The following is a 17,460-nucleotide window of genomic DNA, read 5'->3' on the forward strand; positions in this document are numbered from 1 at the left end:
TAGCTTTTTATATGCAGTCTTTAGGATTGCATTTAGCTTTTTCTTTTTTTAATAATTTTTCCTTTTAAAAACATGTCTTTTTAGTTGAAAAAAAGAAATTGTTTAAAAAGGTGTTATGGGTTAATTCCCCTCAAAAAAAAAAAAAAAAGTTGTTATGGGTTATTTATAATTGGAGTTGTTCTAAAGACCCACAAAAAAGTTACGAACAAAAGAAGGTTGACACTGAACTTGTAGCTCAGACCTCAGTAGTCAAGAATCGTAAGTCGTAACAAATCAAATAACAATGGAGGTTTCTACCAAAGATAACCAGGTAAACTTCATATTTATTTCTTGCACTTTTTTTTTTTCCAGTTTAGTGCATTTTTCTTTTTTCCCCAAATCTTGAATATTTCCTTATTCTTAACAATTGTTTGATGATTTCCATATGATTTTCAGTCCCTTTTACTAATTAACTTGCAATAGGCATATAAATTAATGACCCATATGATTTTCATGTGAGAGAGTTTATAAAGATTGAAGAAAATTTCATGTACTCTGCTTTATAATACTTTTAATTGCTAAAGTGTTCATCATTTGGGAAGTTAATGAAGAATATGGTAAGTTAATTATTAACATTATATACCCTTTTTCTCATTTCAGTAGAGTTCTCATTGTAGTTGTTGCTTTAAGAATGCATGTACTTTCATCAAACAGGTGGTGCGTTGTATGAGTTACAGTTGAATGTGGGTTCTTGCTCCTTTTTTTCTACAATTTTTTTAGGTTTTAGGGTTTTGAAGTTTGAAATATTTCTGGGATTTGCGTGTTGAATGTGGGTTCTTGTTCCTTTTTTTTTTTTTTTTTCTATATGTATCTTTTTTGGGTTTTTGGATGTTGGAAGTTTGAAATATTTCTGGGATTTGCGTAATATGAATCTTTATTCTTGTATGTTTTTTGCTTACTTGCAGCCTTCTACATCGAGTAATGTAGGTGGTGGAACGGATGATGATTGTTTCTTGGTTCTGGAATTGTCTAAAGATGATCCTTTGTATGAAAAGAAGATAGTGAGTACTGTTATAGCTTTATTTTTTTCATTAGGGTTTATGGATTAGTGGATTACTTGCTGACTTGCTGTAGTTAATTTAATCATCCAGCTGTTCAATTTTTTGGTAAGACTGACATGTATGAAGTTATGAACTGTGATGTCTTTTGACGTGCTCGAATAGTTTCATCCATAACCGTTCAATTAATTGTCGATGATTTTAAATCCAATATTTGACGAATGGATTTTTGACATGACATGGAATGGTGTGTTCAGATGAATGCTGAACTTTTCAAGCCAGTGATATGGCTGTTTATGTATCCATCCATTCAAGTAATTATGGTTAGCTCTTATAGTATTTTAGGGTCTTCAAATGAGTGAGATTTGTGATTTTGCAGAAGCAATGAATTCAAAGCACTTGGCTTTATGTATTCCACTAATGTTTGCATTAGCGTAGTTTTCTGCTAAGATTTTTTTTTCTCTCTTTTATTACAGAAATTGCTTACAGACAAGGGCTTTGGTCCAAATGACCGTGTATACTTCCATAACACTTTAGTTTCTGAATCTGCAAATGTTGTGGATGCCTTACTCCAGAGAGCTCGAATAATTAACTTGAACGATGTAAGTGGTTTTGAAGATATGGTACATTTTACATCTATTTTATGCAGTAGGCTGATTTGTAGTTTAGATTAGCTTGGAAAATGGTTGCCTGCATGTTATATCTAGTCTGCATTATGTACCAACATAATTGTCCGGTTGTCCCTTTAATCTATAGTATATTTGCTACTATACAAGATGATTAACTTATCAGAGCACTTGAAATCCGGAACTATCGTACCAACAATTATGATAAGTTGCCTCTTCCTGTTGCAGATTGAGCTTTATTTTGGTCCAATGAATGTGGTTTCCGAAGAAGAATTGTACAGTTTTCGGAATGAGTTAGAGGCTCTCAATTTTACTCTCTCTCTTGTTGATCTCTACAGTGAAAAAAGTAACGGAAATAATGCTTCACTGAAAGTATTACGAGATGCAATTATCAGAAGACTTTACGGTGTTGGTGAAATAGATAAATTTGAAACAAGGATTGTAAAGAAAGCATGTGACAGTGAGAAGCATCTTATGGAGTGGGCTGAAAGCTGTGGTCTAAAATCTAAGCTGCAGATAGCTTGTATGTCAGAAATCGTAATAAAATCTGTTTCTTTTAACTTGTTTGAATCACCACTATGGTTGTCCTTGCAAAAATCTGCTTAAGATGCTTTCTAGTATTGATGTTTACAATTTGTGCAAAATCTAGATGTTGAAGGAGCTGGGAGAGGAGCTCTGGCAGCAGAAGGTCTTGGGGTTGGAGACATTGCACTGGAGATTCCGATTTCTGTTATTATTTCAGAAGATCTTGTATATGACTCAGACATGGTATGCTTCATCTGGTGAAAGGTTATTATATGCACAAATTAAATTTATTAATCTGACCTCAGTGCATCAGCATCTTATGAGTTTTGTTAGGTGTAGAACTGGACACATCTTTCTTCCATATAGCAGGATACATAATGGATTATTGTTGTGTAGACGAGGGGAAGTATTGAATTTCTCTGTACTATTTATTAATTTAGGTTGATGCTCTGGAGAAGATAGATGGCATTTCCGCTGAAACTATGTTGTTGTTGTGGAGCATGAGGGAGAGGCACACTGTGGATTCAAAGTACAAATCCTACTTTGATACGCTGCCTGAAGAATTTAACACGGGTTTGTCCTGCTGACTAATGTCTTTTTAATATTGCAGCTTTCAATAGTTCGGTCCATATATAACTCGTATTGATCATCTAGCAACTCTATATACCTGTATTGTGATTATTATTTAGGGAAATCACCTTTTAACAGCTGGCTTTCTGTGCTCTGGCTATTTTATCTTAATTTATCACCAGACCCTCAATAAACAAGCTTCTGACAATGTTGAACAGGTTCTTGCTAAAATTCTGTAATTTGTTTGAAATAGGATTGAGTTTTGGTCTGGACGCAATAGTGGCTTTGGATGGGAGCTTGGCCCTTGAAGAATTATCCCAAGCTAAGGAGGTAATATAAATGTTTATTCTGTTTATCATATATTAGCAATCATATATTTGATGGTTGTGGTTAAAGAAATTCTTCGTAATGGGATGTATATGGAGTAAAATCCAAGCTCGTATCGCAGTTATGATATATAGCTAGGGCTGTTTAGAGTATGGTCTGGGCCGCTCCAAACCGCAAACGAAATCAATCTATCGCGGTTTGGTTTGGTTTGCAATTTTAAAAATATGGGTTACTTTGGGATTTTGACCAAACTACACTTTGCGGTTTGGGTTTTGTTTGGATTTCTAAGAAATCAAACCAAATCGTACCATAAACTGTTTAATGTGCTGCAGATTATTAAACCCTTGTGGCAAATTGTAAAAATTTGGTTTGGTGTGCATATTTCTGAAAGCAATGGACGTGGCAGGGAGGGAAGTTAAACACAATTTGACAATTTATCAATAAAGTTTGTGACGATCTTACCATATAAAAAAGATAATTTATCACATATTATAAACACTTGTCGCAAGGATAATAATGGTTAAACTACAAACCACAGTACACCAAACCGTTTTACACGGTGCGGTTTAATGCTGTTTGGGCCAAAGTACGCTGCGGTTTCGTACGGAAAAATGCCAAAGCGTTATTTGCGGTTTGGTTTGGGTAATGTCCCAAGTGACGCCGAACCAACCCGCTAACACCCTAGAAAGCTGATAGCAGCATTTATGCTTCATCATACTTGGGATACAAAAGTAACTGGTCGTACAGTTGAATGGTCCTAGAATTCTATTGAAAAATGACCTACATCAATAAAAGCAAAGGATATTCTTAACCTGTCTTTTTCAGACAATAAACCTACCTTAATTAATATAATCCCTTTGTTCCAAAGATAATTGTCGTAGGAAACTTATCACAAATATTACGAGTACATAATGAGTATGAATGTATGACGGAACCAATTGTGTACTAGGATAGTTGGAACGGGGAAAGTTAATTTGGTAATGTCATCTATTAAAATGAGATAAATTAATTTATGAGGATATTGTCTTTGACACTGAAGGGGTTTTTATTAAAATTACATACTTTTACTGGTTACTTATATAGCTGATATATGCATGTTGCAGCACTTACGGTCTGAATATGATGAGTTGTTTCCTGCACTCTCCATCAGTTCTCCTGATATATTCGCACCTGAGTTCTACACATGGGAGCAGTATCGATGGGCATGTGAGTTATGGTACTCAAATTCGATGAAAATAATGTTTCCTGATGGAAAGCTTAGGACATGTTTGATCCCTGTTGCAGGTTTTCTGAACCATTCGGTATGTTCTCTTGTCTTCTTTCACTGGCTTTTCTGTTTTGTTGTAATTTAAGAGGATCACAGAATATTCGCTTGCCAAATTTTACTGCTGAAACTCGAGTCTTAACGCTTAATCTTACATGCGGACGATTGCCAATGCAAGTAGTGCATGGGTCTGTTCTGGGAGCACCTGCCTGCCATCGATCCAGAGGAGCTGGCTGGTAGGCTCGGAACCACCTGTGCGATGCAGGCCTCTCATATTGTAGAAAAAGTCAATTATTCATACATTCTTGCTAAAATATGCATTATTGTTTTGCGCAAGCTCACCCATATTGATTCTTTTTATTTACGGTCAACTTCCCACTTACCTAAGCTGCTAGAGTGTACAACCTGATTGCAATATTCATGTCAACACATTCAATATTCTACCATTTATCTTACAGATTTAGAATGTCAAAATATAAATGCAATAATTTCTCTTTCTTCTAAATGGATAAAAAATATAATTAGTGTATTACTCCCCTTTATAGCCAAAAAAATTGTTAATCTAATGCCTCTTTATCTCTTCCATCATGACGGTGAGAAACAAGCTCACCCGCTATCTCCTTTTAAATATTTGTTGAATACTATTTTTGATATGGTGTTGTCTCTCTACATTTCTACATTCTACAGATTTGCCCACATATTTTGCATTATGGCAGAGTGGATGCTACGACAAACACTCTCAAATTCCCTTTGTCAAGACCTTGCAAGAGGGGTCAGCAATGCTACCTGAGCTATGGAAATCTGTCTAGTTCTCATCTGCTCACCTTCTATGGTTTCATACCAGAACAAACAAACCCTTTTGATGTCATCCCTTTAGGTGGGTTTCATTTACTTTCTTCCATTTGCTACAATGGGGGTCGTCAGAGTTGTTTCTCGATTTTTTTTTAAACATATTGTTCTTTCCCTTTTCGGGGTGATCTCACTTTTTTATGGAAATCATTGATTGATTGTGGTTGTGTTGTAGATATTGAAGCAGCCCCAGACTGCTCTTCTGAGGATGTTCGTTTTGCATCTGACGTTACACACATGGTTCGGGGTGCATGGCTTTCACCCAACCAAGGCATCTTCTACTATGGATTGCCGTCACCACTATTGGAGCATTTACGGAGTGCTCGGAGTCCCGGCTTGCAGACAATGACACTGGTACATCTCGCTCCTGTATGGTTTTGATTATCAATAGCACACCTGATATGGAAACTTCAGACAGATTTTATGGTAGAAGCCTATTGTTTGGATTTGGGTGCAACTCATGCGATATACTCCCTCCGCCTTTTAACTTGCTACATAGTGGAGTAGTATACATAAATGAATGTGTCAAATACTGGTTATATGTACCGTAAGTTCAAATTACTACTTGTTACATTTTTTTGACATGTGGTCCCCATATCATATCTACCATCTATTTATCCTTCTTTTTGCCACTTAACCTTTTATTTCTACCTATTTTGCCCTTCCTTTTTGCCATCTACTAATGAAATAGTGGTCCATACCCTCACTGCGTTACTGCGTACATCTCCTGAAGATTTGTCTAGAAGTGAATAATAGCAAGTAATTGTAGTATGTTATATTGCGAATTGTGCAGATCAGTAAATTGAACTAGTTGAAATCATTATTGGTTTGTATTTTGTGCTGTTCAAATGCTGTTAGGATCACAATTGGACACTGACTTTTGGCTTGTTTATTATATATCAGCTGCAAGAAAACTTGGAAAATGAGATGGAAGTTCTGAAGGACCTTAGAGCGATTTTTGATAACATGATGGAAAACCTTGGTGACGCGGATATGGATGACCGGTAAGTTTTCAGTGAGACTCTTTAATGCACATATTTAAACATTAACACGTGAACCTAAATCTGATATCTTGCCATTTGTAAGGAAAAATGAGAAGTGGGATGTACAATTAGCAATCAAGTACAAGGATCTGCAAAGATATATCGTGTCTTCTGTAACGACTGCCTGTGTTCGTGGCCAAGATATGGTGGAACATGAATTGAGTGCTTGCATGGCTGAGAATGCTGTTGGGTAGCTGTAACTTCATAAAGAACGAGCGCCCTTTCCTGCTGATTTTCGTTAATCATGACTCATGTGTATGAATGCTTTGTTGGAGCTTTATACTTTCTCTGTATGTCTCTTTTGTTTGTAATACTAGCATAAATAGCAAGGTGTAACTTGTAGTTGAAAAGTCATATTAACATGTGGCGTAGATTAGCCGATGCAGCAATTTTGTTCTGGAACTTACTCATTTGAGGTAGAGGAGATTGATGTTACTGATAGCAGATTAGTTCTGAATATCAAGCACTTCCCTTGAAGATATCTATGGAGTATACTAGTCTAAATTTCTAAACTCGAGTGTATTAAAGAAAAAGCCAAATGAAGGAGGAGTAAACAAGGACCCTTTACATTTTTTAGAGTACCCAAAGAGTTCAAATGGTGCAAGGAGTCTGCTAGTTAAATGATTGAATATATACTTCCTATGTTTTGAAATAAATGAAATGCTGCTGTCAAAAAGTCTTACATAAAATAGAAGCGTTTCTTAGAACGAAGGAAGTAAAATGTTTGATAATGCTTAAGTGGTGATGCTACAAATTGCCTAGAAAACGAGAGAATTCATAGGAATAATTGTAATGTCTTTAAGTGAGAATTTTGTTTTAGGTACAAATTAGATGTATGTTCAATATTATTTGCTATATAAATAAGTTATAGATAAGCAATTCTATTTTTCTTGTGATCCTTCTAACCCACTTGATGGAAATGTTTTGTTTTTAAGGGTCCTTTTAATAGGGTGTAAAGCACTTTCAACCGAAGATGTTTTTCAAGAAAAATAGTTTACATGTGGAAAAATCATTAATAAATGGGTCGTTTGCTGGCATTATGGGGCAATTCAGATGACGCGAATTACTTGAGATGCATTATAAGTCGTGTCGCACCCATAGACAGGTTTTGGGTGAAAAATATGACCGAGCTCGGAGAAGCCCTAAAATGGTCAAAATTCAAGGTTATAAGTCACGCTTTAGACGTTTACGGGATTTGTGCACTGAATATCGTGGGATGTCTTGAGGGGGCATGGGATGGTATATTAGGACTCCCATAGCTTTGAACGTGCATAAGAAAAGCTTTTACGACCGTTTCGGGATAATTCTATGGCCGCACGACAAAATAATAAATGGGTTGTTTGGTGGTATTCTGGGCAATTAAGATGGTGCGAAGCACTCGGGATGCATTATAAGTCGTGCCGCATCCCATATGAAGGTTTTGGGTGAAAAATATGACAGTGCCCGTATGAACCCTAAAACGGTCAAAATTGAAGGCTATAAGTCATGCTTTTAGACGTCCACGGGACTCGTGCACCGCATGTCGTGGGATGGCTCGAAGGGACATGAAATGGTATATTAAGGACTCCCACAACTTTGAACTGACATAAGAACAACTTTTACGATCGTTTCGAGGCCATTCCGTGCCTGCACCACAAAATCATAAATGGGTGGTTTGCTGGCATTCAGGGATAATTCAGATGGTGCGAATTACCCGTGATGCATTATAGGTCGGGCTGCACCCCATAGGAAGGTTTTCGACAAAAAATATGACCGGGAGCGGAAGAGCCCTAAAACGGTCAAAATTGAAGGCTATAAGTCACGCTTTTAGATGTCCACGGGACCCGTGCATCGAATGTCGTGGGATGCCTCGATGGGACATGAGATGGTATATTATGGACTCCCACAGATTTGAACATGCATAAGAACAACGTTTACGACCATTTCGAGTCCATTCCGTGGCTGCACCACAAAATCATAACTGCGTGGTTTGATGGCATTCTCGGGCAATTCAGATGGTGCATAGCACCCGAGATGCATTATAAATCGTCCCGCACCACATAGGAAGGTTTCGGCGAAAAATATGATCGGGCTCGGAGGAGTCCTAAAACGGTCAGAATTGAAAGCTATAAGTCACGCTTTTAGACGTCCACGATACCCGTGCACCGATTGTTATAGGATGCCTCCAGGGGACATGGGATTGTATATCAAAGACTCCCACGGCTTTGAACGGGCATAAGAACAACAATTTTTAAGACCGTTTCACGGCTATTCCGTGGCTACACCACAACATCATAAATGAGTGGTTTGATGGCATTATGGGGCAATTCAGATGGTGCGAATCACTCGGGATGCATTATAAGTCATGCCGCACCCCATAGGAAGGTTTTCGGCGAAAAATATGACCGAGCCCATAGGAGCCTTAAAACGGTCAAAATTGAAGGCTATAAGTCACGTTTTTTTGATGTCCACGGGACCCGTGCACCGAATTTCGTGGGATGCCTCAAGGGGACATGGGATGGTATATTAAAGATTTCCACGGTTTTGAATGTGCATAAGAAAAGATTTTACGGCCGTTTCGGGTCTTTTCGTGCTTGCATGACAAAATAATAAATGGGTCGTTTGGCGGCATTCTGGGCAATTCATATGGTGCGAAGCACCCATGATGAATTTTAAGTCGTGCCACACCCCATAGGAAAGTTTTCGGCAAAAAAATAAGACCGGGCCCGGGGATCCCTAAAACAGTTAAAATTGAAGGCTATAATTCACAATTTTAGACGTCCATGAGACCCGTGCACTGAATTTCGTGGGATGCCTCGAGGGGTCATGGGATTGTTTATTAAGGACTTCCACGACTTTGAACGTGCATAAGAACAACTTTTACGGTTGTTTTGGGGTCTTTTCGTGGCTGTACGACAAAATAATAAATGGGTCGTTTGGTGGCATTTTGGGGCAATTCAAATGGTGCGAAGCACCCGGGATGCATTCTAAGCCATGTCGCACTGCATAGGGTTGTTTTCGGCAAAAAGTATCTTCGGGCCCTTAGGAGCCTTAAAACGGTCGAAATTGAAGGATATAAGTCACACTTTTAGACATCCACGGGACCCGTGTGCCGAATGTCGTGGGATGGCTCGATGAGATCGACATGTGATGTTATATTAAGGAATCCTACGATTTTGAACGTGCATAAGAACAACTTTTACGACCGTTTCGGGTCTTTCCGTGGCTACACGACAAATAATAAATGGGTCGTTTGGTGGTATTCTGGGGCAATACCTATAATGCGACGCACTAGGGATGCATTATAAGGCGTGCTGCACCCCATAGGAAGGTTTTCGGCGAAAAATAAGACCGGACTTAGAGGAGCCCTAAAACGGTCAAAATTGAATAAGTCACGCTTTTAAACGTCAACGGGACCCGTGCACGAATTTCGTGGGGTGCCTTGAGGGGATACGGGATGGTATAATTAAAATTTCCACGACTTTGAACGTGCATAAGAACAGCTTTTACGGTCGTTTCGGGGTCTTTTCGTGGCTGCACGATAAAATAAAGGGTCGTTTGGTGGCATTCTAGGTAATTCATATGGTGCGACTCACCCGAGATGAATTATAAGTCGTGCTGCACCCCATAGGAAGGTTTTCGGCGAAAAATAAGACCGGGCCTAGAGGAGCCCTAAAATGGTCAAAATTGAAGGCTATAAGTCACGCTTTTCCACGTCCACCAGACACGTGCACCGAATTTCATGGGATACCTCAAGGGGATATGGGATGGTATATTAAGGATTTCGACGGCTTTGAATGTGCATAAGAACAACTCTTACGACCGTTCCGGGTCCTTTTGTGGCTGCACGGCAAGATAATAAATAGGTCGTTTGGTGGCTTTCTGGGGCAATTCATATGGGGCGAAGCACCCATGAGGAATTTTCAATCGTGCGACACCCCATAGGAAGGTTTTCGACGAAAAATAAGACCGGGCCCGGAGGAGCCCTAAAACAGTCAAAATTAAAGGTTATAAGTCACGATTTTAGACTTCCACAGTACCCGTGCACTGAATTTCGTGGAATGCCTTAAGGGAACAAGGGATGGTTTATTAAGGACTTCCACGACTCTAAACGTGCATAAGAACAACTTTTACGGCCGTTTCGAGGTCTTTTCGTGGCTGCACGACAAAATAATAAATGGGTCGTTTGGTGTCATTCTGGGGTAATTCATATGGTGCGAAGCATCCAGGATGAATTTTAAGTCGTACCGCACCCCATAGGAAGGTTTTCGGTGAAAAATAAGACCGACCCGGAGGAGTTCTAAAACGGTCAAAACTGAAGGCTATAAGTCACGCTTTTAGACGTACATGGACCCGTGCACAGATTGTCGTGAGATGTCTTGATGAGACATGGGATGTTATATTAAAGAATTCCACGGCTTTGAACGTGCATAAGAACAACTTTTACGACCGTTTCGGGGACTTTCCGTGGCTCCACGACAAAATAATAAATGGATCGTTTGGTGGTATTATGGGGAAATACCTATGGTGCGACGCACCATGGATGCATTATAAGTCGTGCTGCACCCATAAGAAGGGTTTTTGGCGAAAAATATTACTGGGTCCGGAGGATCCCTAAAATGGTCAAAATTATAAGTCACGCTTTAAGACGTCCACGTGACCCGTGCACCGAATTTAGTGGGATGTCTCGAGGGGACATGTGATGGTATATTAAGAACTTCCACGGTTTAACGTGCATAAGAATAACTTTTACGGCCGTTACAGGGTCTTTTTGTGGCTGCACGACAAAATAATAAATGGGTCGTTTGGTGGTATTCAGGGGCAATACATATTGTGCGAAGCACCCGGGATGCATTATAAGTCGTGCCACACCCCATAGGAAGGTGTTCGGCGAAAAATGTCACCGGGCCCTAAGGAGCCCTAAAACAGTCAAAATTGAAGGTTATAAGTGACGTTTTTAGACATCCACAAGACCCGTGGACTGAATTTCGTGGGATTCGTCGAGGGACATAGGATGGTATATTAAGGACTTCCACGACTTTGAACATGCATATGAACAACTCTTATGGCCGTTTCGGGGTCTTTTCGTGGGTGCACGACAAAATAATAAGTTTGTCGTTTGGTGGTATTATGGGGCAATTCATATGGTGCGAAGCACCCGAGATGCATTTTAAGTCGTGCCGCACCCCAGAGGAAGATTTTCGGCGAAAAATATCATCAGGCCCTCAGGAGCCCTAAAATGGTCAAAATTGAAGGCTATAAGACACGCTTTTAGACGTCCACGAGACCCATGCACTGAATGTCGTACGATGGCTTCATGTGATGTTATATTAAGGAATTCCACGGCTTTGAACGTGCATAAGAACAACTTTTACGACCGTTTCGGGGTCTTTTCGTGGCTGCACGACAAAATAATAAATGGGTCGTTTGGTGGTATTCTGGGGCAATACCTATGGTGTGACGCACCAGGGATGCATTATAAGTCGTGCTGCACCCTTAGGAAGGTTTTCGGCGAAAAATATGACCGGGCCCAGAGGAGCCCTAAAACGCTTTTAGACGTACACGGGACCCGTGCACCGAATATCGTGGGATGGCTCCATGAGACATGGGATGTTATATTAAGGGATCCCACGGCTTTGAACGTGCATAAGAACAACTTTTACGACTGTTTTGGGGTCTTTTCGTGGCTACACGATAATATAATAAATTGGTCGTTTGGTAGTATTCTGGGCCAATACCTATTGTGCGACGCACCAGGGATGCATTATAAGTCGTGATGCGCCCCATAGGAAGGTTTTCGGCGAAAAATATGTCTGGGGCCGGAGGAGCCCTAAAACGGTTAAAATTGAAAGCTATAAGTCACGCTTTTAGACGCCAACGGGACCCGTGCACCGAATGCCGTGAAATGGCTCGATGGGGCATGTGATGGTATATTAAGGACTCCCACGGCTTTGAACGGACATAAAAACAACTTTTAATGCCGTTTCATGGTTGTTCCAAAAAATCATAAATCGGTGTTTTGATGCCATTCTACGGCAATTCAGATGGTGCGAAGCTCCCGGAATGCAATACAAGTCATGCCGCATCACAAAGGAAGGTTTTCGGTGAAAAATATGATCGGGACCGGAGGAGCCCTAGAACGGTCAAAATATAAGGCTATAAGTCACACTTTTAGACGCCAACGGGACCCGTGCACCAAATGTCGTGGAATGTCTTGAGGGAAAATGGAATGGTATATTAAAGACTCTCACGGCTTTGAAAGGGCATAAGAACAACTTTTATGACCGTTTCAAGGCCATTTCGTGGCTGCACCACAAAATCATAAATGGGTGGTTTGATGGCATTCTGGGGCAATTCAGATGGTGCGAAGCACCCGAGATGTATTATAAGTCGTGCCGCACACCATAGAAAGGTTTTCGGCGAAAATATGACCAAGACGGAGGAACCCCAAAACGGTCAAAGTTGAAGGCTATAAGTCACCCTTTTCGACGCCAACAGGACCCGTGCACCGAATGTCGTGGAATGCGTCGAGGGGACATGGATGATATATATATTAAGGACTACCACGGCTTTGAACAAACATAAGAACAACTTTTACGACCGTTTCACGGCCATTTCGTGGCGGCACCACAAAATCATAAATGGGTGGTTTGATGGCATTATGGGCATTTCAGATGGTGCGAAGCACTCGAAATGCATTATAAGTCGTGCCGCACCCAATATGATGGTTTTCAGCAAAAAATATAAGGTCCATAGGAGCCTTAAAACGGTCAAAATTGAAGGCTATAAGTCACACTTATAGACGTTAACGGGACCCGTGCACCGAATGTCATGAAATGCCTCGAGTGGACATGTGATCGTATATTAAGGACTCCCACGGCTTTGAACGGATATAAGAACAACTTTTAAGACTGTTTCACGGTCATTCCGTGGCTGCACTACAAAATCATAAATGGGTGGTTTGATGGCATTCTGGAGCAATTCAGATGGTGCGAAGCACCCGAGATGCATTATATGTTGTGTCAAACCCCTTAGGAAGGTTTTTGGCGAAAAATATGAACGGACCTGGAGGAGCGCTAAAACGGTCAAAATTGAAGTCTATAAGTCACACTTTTAGACGCCAACGGGACTCTTACATCGAATGTCGTGGGATGTCTCGAGGGGACATAAGATGGTATATTGACGACTCCAACGGATTTAAACGTCATAAGAACGACTTTATAAGTTGTGAAAGCCAGTTGAACAAAGCTCTACTTAAGTTTCTATCTACTTCGAGTATGACAATTGTTATAGTTATATGATATATCTTACTAAAATGGAGTAATAAAATTTGTTGAAATAATCACTTTAATCAAAGTATAATACTGTTGCGTTAAGTCTCATCTTTATTGATTGAGATCCTTATTTAATAACTAAAACTATCCTTTTTATTCTAATTGGAGGTGCAAAAGTCTAGTAGTTAGAATGCAACTTGTTTTAGTTATTGGAGAATATTCCTAACTATTAGAACTAGATCTTAGTTTGATTTTTCTTTGATAATCTACTAATTTGTATCAGTGTAAATTGGTTTCAGTGAATTTTCATCAATATATTCACTAAGCTACATAACTTTAATTTTTTTAATCAGTAAATTATCAGTTTCAATTATTTAAAATAAATTATAATCTTTAAAAGTTATTATGATTCAATGAAAATCAAACAAAGAAACACATGACTTAATTGTTAAAGATTCTTATTGGAGAAAAATGCAAAAACAAAACTTCTTTACCCTCTTAGGATTAAAACTTTTAACCACTAGAGCTACCTCCACACGGCCACAGCTCAATTAAACAGTAATACATTATAGATGTGCAAAGGTAAGATTGCATAATATTGTATTACAGTACCAAACCCACTAGGATGTGGCAAATGGTAAATGATAGCAAATAAAGATGTCCTACATGAACACACTGTATAATGTATAGTTTATGTCAGCCAAATAGGTCTATTTTGGACTAAGGCACCACATGCAAACTAGATAGCTAACTTTATAGTTTATCCAATATCCATCCAGCTCAATTTGAGATAAAATCTTAGGCTAATATATTCTCATTTGGCTTTATTAGGTTTAATTTATACGACAATGGACATATACTATAGTCCATTCATTCCTCATTTAAACAATTAATTATGCTTAGCTCACAATTAAAGAAAAAAAACAAATACACATATACACAGTTTACTAGTATTTTACTTAGTTAAACTGATAAAATAAGTGAGTAATCTATGGTGTATATATCAAGAAATTTTTTAACAATGGCAGAGCATCATACTTCCAACATCAATGGTGGCATGACACATATTATTCCATTGGAATAAAGGTTGTTATTGTTAATTATGTGATGTCAGATTATGCCTCTAGAAACATGTTACCTTTTCTTTTTAATGAAAAAATTGAGGTCTCGAATAAGAAGGGACATACACTAGAAATTGTTGGGTATATGGCATGATATGAAGCTCATGGAGGTGTATGGGTGTGGAGATGAGGTTGCGTAAAGGGAAAACATCATATTGGGCATAAGGCGAACTTTGAATGGACATATCTTTCAATCTATAAATGATTTTGAGGTGATTCAAAGTGGAGGTGATAGCTTGTTCCGAGAGCTTTCCAACGATAGGTCATATGTCCAATTCCGGTGAGAAACGAGGAAGTTATGACTGTTTTACGAAGAACTGACGAATCTGACGGCAGAAACTTAGGTGCGCCCGCACCAAGGGCTGGTGCGCCCGCACCTATCGGGGATGCGATTTTTCCGGTTTTTCGTTTAATGAGGGTATAAATAGGTGCCCTAATTACGATTATTGTATTATTCATCATTATTCACAGATTAGAGAGAGAAAAAGCTATAGAGGGAGTCTTGAGTGCTTTTTTGTAATCTTTCTTGAATATTCATCGATTCCTAGTGCAGATTCGTGGTTTTTCTCCCAGTTCTTGGGTTTCCACGTAAAAGTTCTGGTGTGTTCTTTCCTGCTTTATTATTTGATATTCTATTATTGTTTGCTATTATTTCTAGATTGATAGTCAATAGAACTTACAAGTGGTATCAAGCAGGTTTGATTATTGTCTAGATCTAGAATAATTAACAATGGAGGATTCAAAGATTAGAATTGAGAAGTTTGATGGGACAGATTTTGGATATTGGAAGATGCAAATAGAAGACATCTTATATCAGAAAAATCTGTATCAACCTTTGTCTGAAAAGCCTGCTGAGATGGAGGAGGCTAAACGGAAAGTACTGGACAGACAGGCACTGCGGTGGTGCGTTTGACATTGGCTCGGACTGTGGCGTTCAATGTCAAGGATATCAAAACAACGGCTGGATTGATCAAAGCACTGTCAGATATGTATGAAAAGCCCTCTGCAATGAATAAGGTATATCTGATGCGTCGTTTGTTTGATTTAGAGATGAATAATGGTAGTTCTGCTGCTGAACATATTAATGAATTTAATTCATTAATAAGTCAGTTATCTTCGGTTAATATTGCCTTTGAGGATGAAGTGAAAGCCCTAATTTTGTTGTCCTCTTTACCTACTGCTTGGGAAACTGTTGTAACTGCTGTTAGTAATTCCTCTGGTAAAGAGAAATTGGTTTATGATGTTGTCCGTGATCTGATTTTGAGTGAGAGCATTCGAAGGAAGGAAGTGGAGAATCATCTGGAGCATACAGTGCAGAAGGTAGAGGGAGGGGAAAAGGGAGGAACTTTCAGGGAAAATCGGAGTCAAAGGGGGACGGAGTAAGTCAAAAGGCAGGGCTAGTGTTACTTGCTGGGGTGTGGTAATGAAGGACATTTAAAGAGAGATTGTCCTAAGAAAGTGAATGGGAAAGGGAAGAAGAAGGTTCAAGAAAGTGATGATGAAGAAGATGCATCAACTAACTTGATTTCGGAGTACGATTCTGATGCTTTGATGGTAAGCATGGATGATCAGGAAGAGTTGGTTGGGTGCTCGGGATCATGGGTCTTGGATTCGGGTTCTTCTCATCATTCCTCACCATGCAGGGTGTTGTTTCGGAATTTCAAACCGGAAAACTTGAAAAGGTCTACCTTGCGGATGGCAAGGCAGTGGAAGTCATGGGGAAAGGTGATGTGAGTGTGAAACTCACTCATGGTGGCTCGTTGGAGTTGAAGAATGTCAAGTTTATCCCAAGGTTGAAGAAAAGCTTGATATCGGTAGCCCAACTTGCTACATCGGGTTACAAGGTTGTGTTTGATGGTGGTTCTTGGAAATTGTCAAGGGAGCAATGATCATAGCTCGTGGGACAAGGACTGGAACACTTTACACCATGGGGAGCACAGTGAAGGGGCCCGGGATTGGGATGAGAACTTCATGTAAGGTGTCGTTTGGTCGGAAAACTATCGATAGTGGGCCAAGGGATGAGAACCGTGGTGAAGCGGTATCCCGGTGGCAAATTGACGGTAAGGCACAAGGTGAAGGACGGCACACAAGCATGTTGTGCCGGAAATCCTAAGTGGAACAAAGGGTGTATTGTTCGAGTGGGAGCAATGTGAGTTTTGCTTTTAGAACAATGAGAAGCTTTCTTTGGCTTAGGTGGTAATTAGTTTTATTGAAGTTTGATGAGACTTCAATGTGCTTCTTTGGTTGGAGAGGAAGTGGTTATCTTCCTTAGTTGTTGAGGAAGGGATCTTCATTTGGTTGTGCTTGTCTCTAAGGTGATCCGACCTCCGGGGTAGGAGGGTGTGTAGGTTCATGGAGTGATGGTGCAATGATTTGGAGGTTAGTGATTCAGAATCAAAATCGGTGTAGACTTTGATGTCTTTTGTATTGGAGTTGGTGCAAACTTCAATGTTATTTTCCTTGGTGTAGAGGAGATGTGATGTCATGGAATGCTTGAGGTATGTCATGGTTTGGACACGACTAGAGATTGCTTTTGCAGTGGGAGTTGTGTGTAGGAGTTGAGATGAATGAGAGGATGATGAAGGTATGAAGTTTTCTTCACTTACACCTATCTCCAAGTGGGAGATTGTGTGGTATATGGCATGATATGAAGCTCATGGAGGTGTATGGGTGTGGAGATGAGGTTGCGTAAAGGGAAAACATCATATTGGGCATAAGGCGAACTTTGAATGGACATATCTTTCAATCTATAAATGATTTTGAGATGATTCAAAGTGGAGGTGATAGCTTGTTCCGAGAGCTTTCCAACGATAGGTCATATGTCCAATTCCGGTGAGAAACGAGG

The 17,460-nt window shown here is 39.6% G+C and overlaps 1 protein-coding gene across 3 annotated transcripts; it reads left to right on the plus strand.

Moving 5' to 3' along the window:
• The first annotated feature begins 154 nt into the window (after positions 1-154).
• LOC104902413 (uncharacterized) lies at positions 155-6,722 on the plus strand. 3 transcript variants are annotated; one of them, XM_048634930.1, is made up of 13 exons: positions 155-310; positions 945-1,040; positions 1,295-1,360; positions 1,514-1,639; positions 1,892-2,186; positions 2,313-2,431; positions 2,629-2,761; positions 3,012-3,088; positions 4,189-4,386; positions 5,037-5,226; positions 5,374-5,552; positions 6,102-6,202; positions 6,285-6,722. In XM_048634930.1, exons 1-13 carry the CDS (start codon positions 284-286, stop codon positions 6,433-6,435), a joined length of 1,758 nt encoding a protein of 585 aa, XP_048490887.1. In that variant the 5' UTR covers positions 155-283; the 3' UTR covers positions 6,436-6,722. The 3 variants fall into 3 exon arrangements, with proteins under 3 accessions (XP_048490887.1, XP_010688490.1, XP_048490888.1); XM_010690188.3 differs by lacking the exon at positions 1,295-1,360; XM_048634931.2 differs by lacking the exons at positions 945-1,040; positions 1,295-1,360 and having other exon boundaries at positions 164-310.
• Positions 6,723-17,460: the final 10,738 nt, after the last annotated feature.

This window comes from Beta vulgaris, chromosome 8 (assembly GCF_026745355.1).
Source record: "Beta vulgaris subsp. vulgaris cultivar EL10 chromosome 8, EL10.2, whole genome shotgun sequence".
Classification (NCBI taxonomy): domain Eukaryota; kingdom Viridiplantae; phylum Streptophyta; class Magnoliopsida; order Caryophyllales; family Amaranthaceae; genus Beta; species Beta vulgaris.

Excerpts from the sequence above, each read along its gene's own strand:
- LOC104902413 (XM_048634930.1), top strand. The coding sequence starts at position 284 with ATGGAGGTTTCTACCAAAGATAACCAG. Across the intron at positions 3,089-4,188 it reads AATTATCCCAAGCTAAGGAG|CACTTACGGTCTGAATATGA; the intron begins GTAATATAAATG and ends TGCATGTTGCAG. Across the intron at positions 5,227-5,373 it reads TTTTGATGTCATCCCTTTAG|ATATTGAAGCAGCCCCAGAC; the intron begins GTGGGTTTCATT and ends GTTGTGTTGTAG.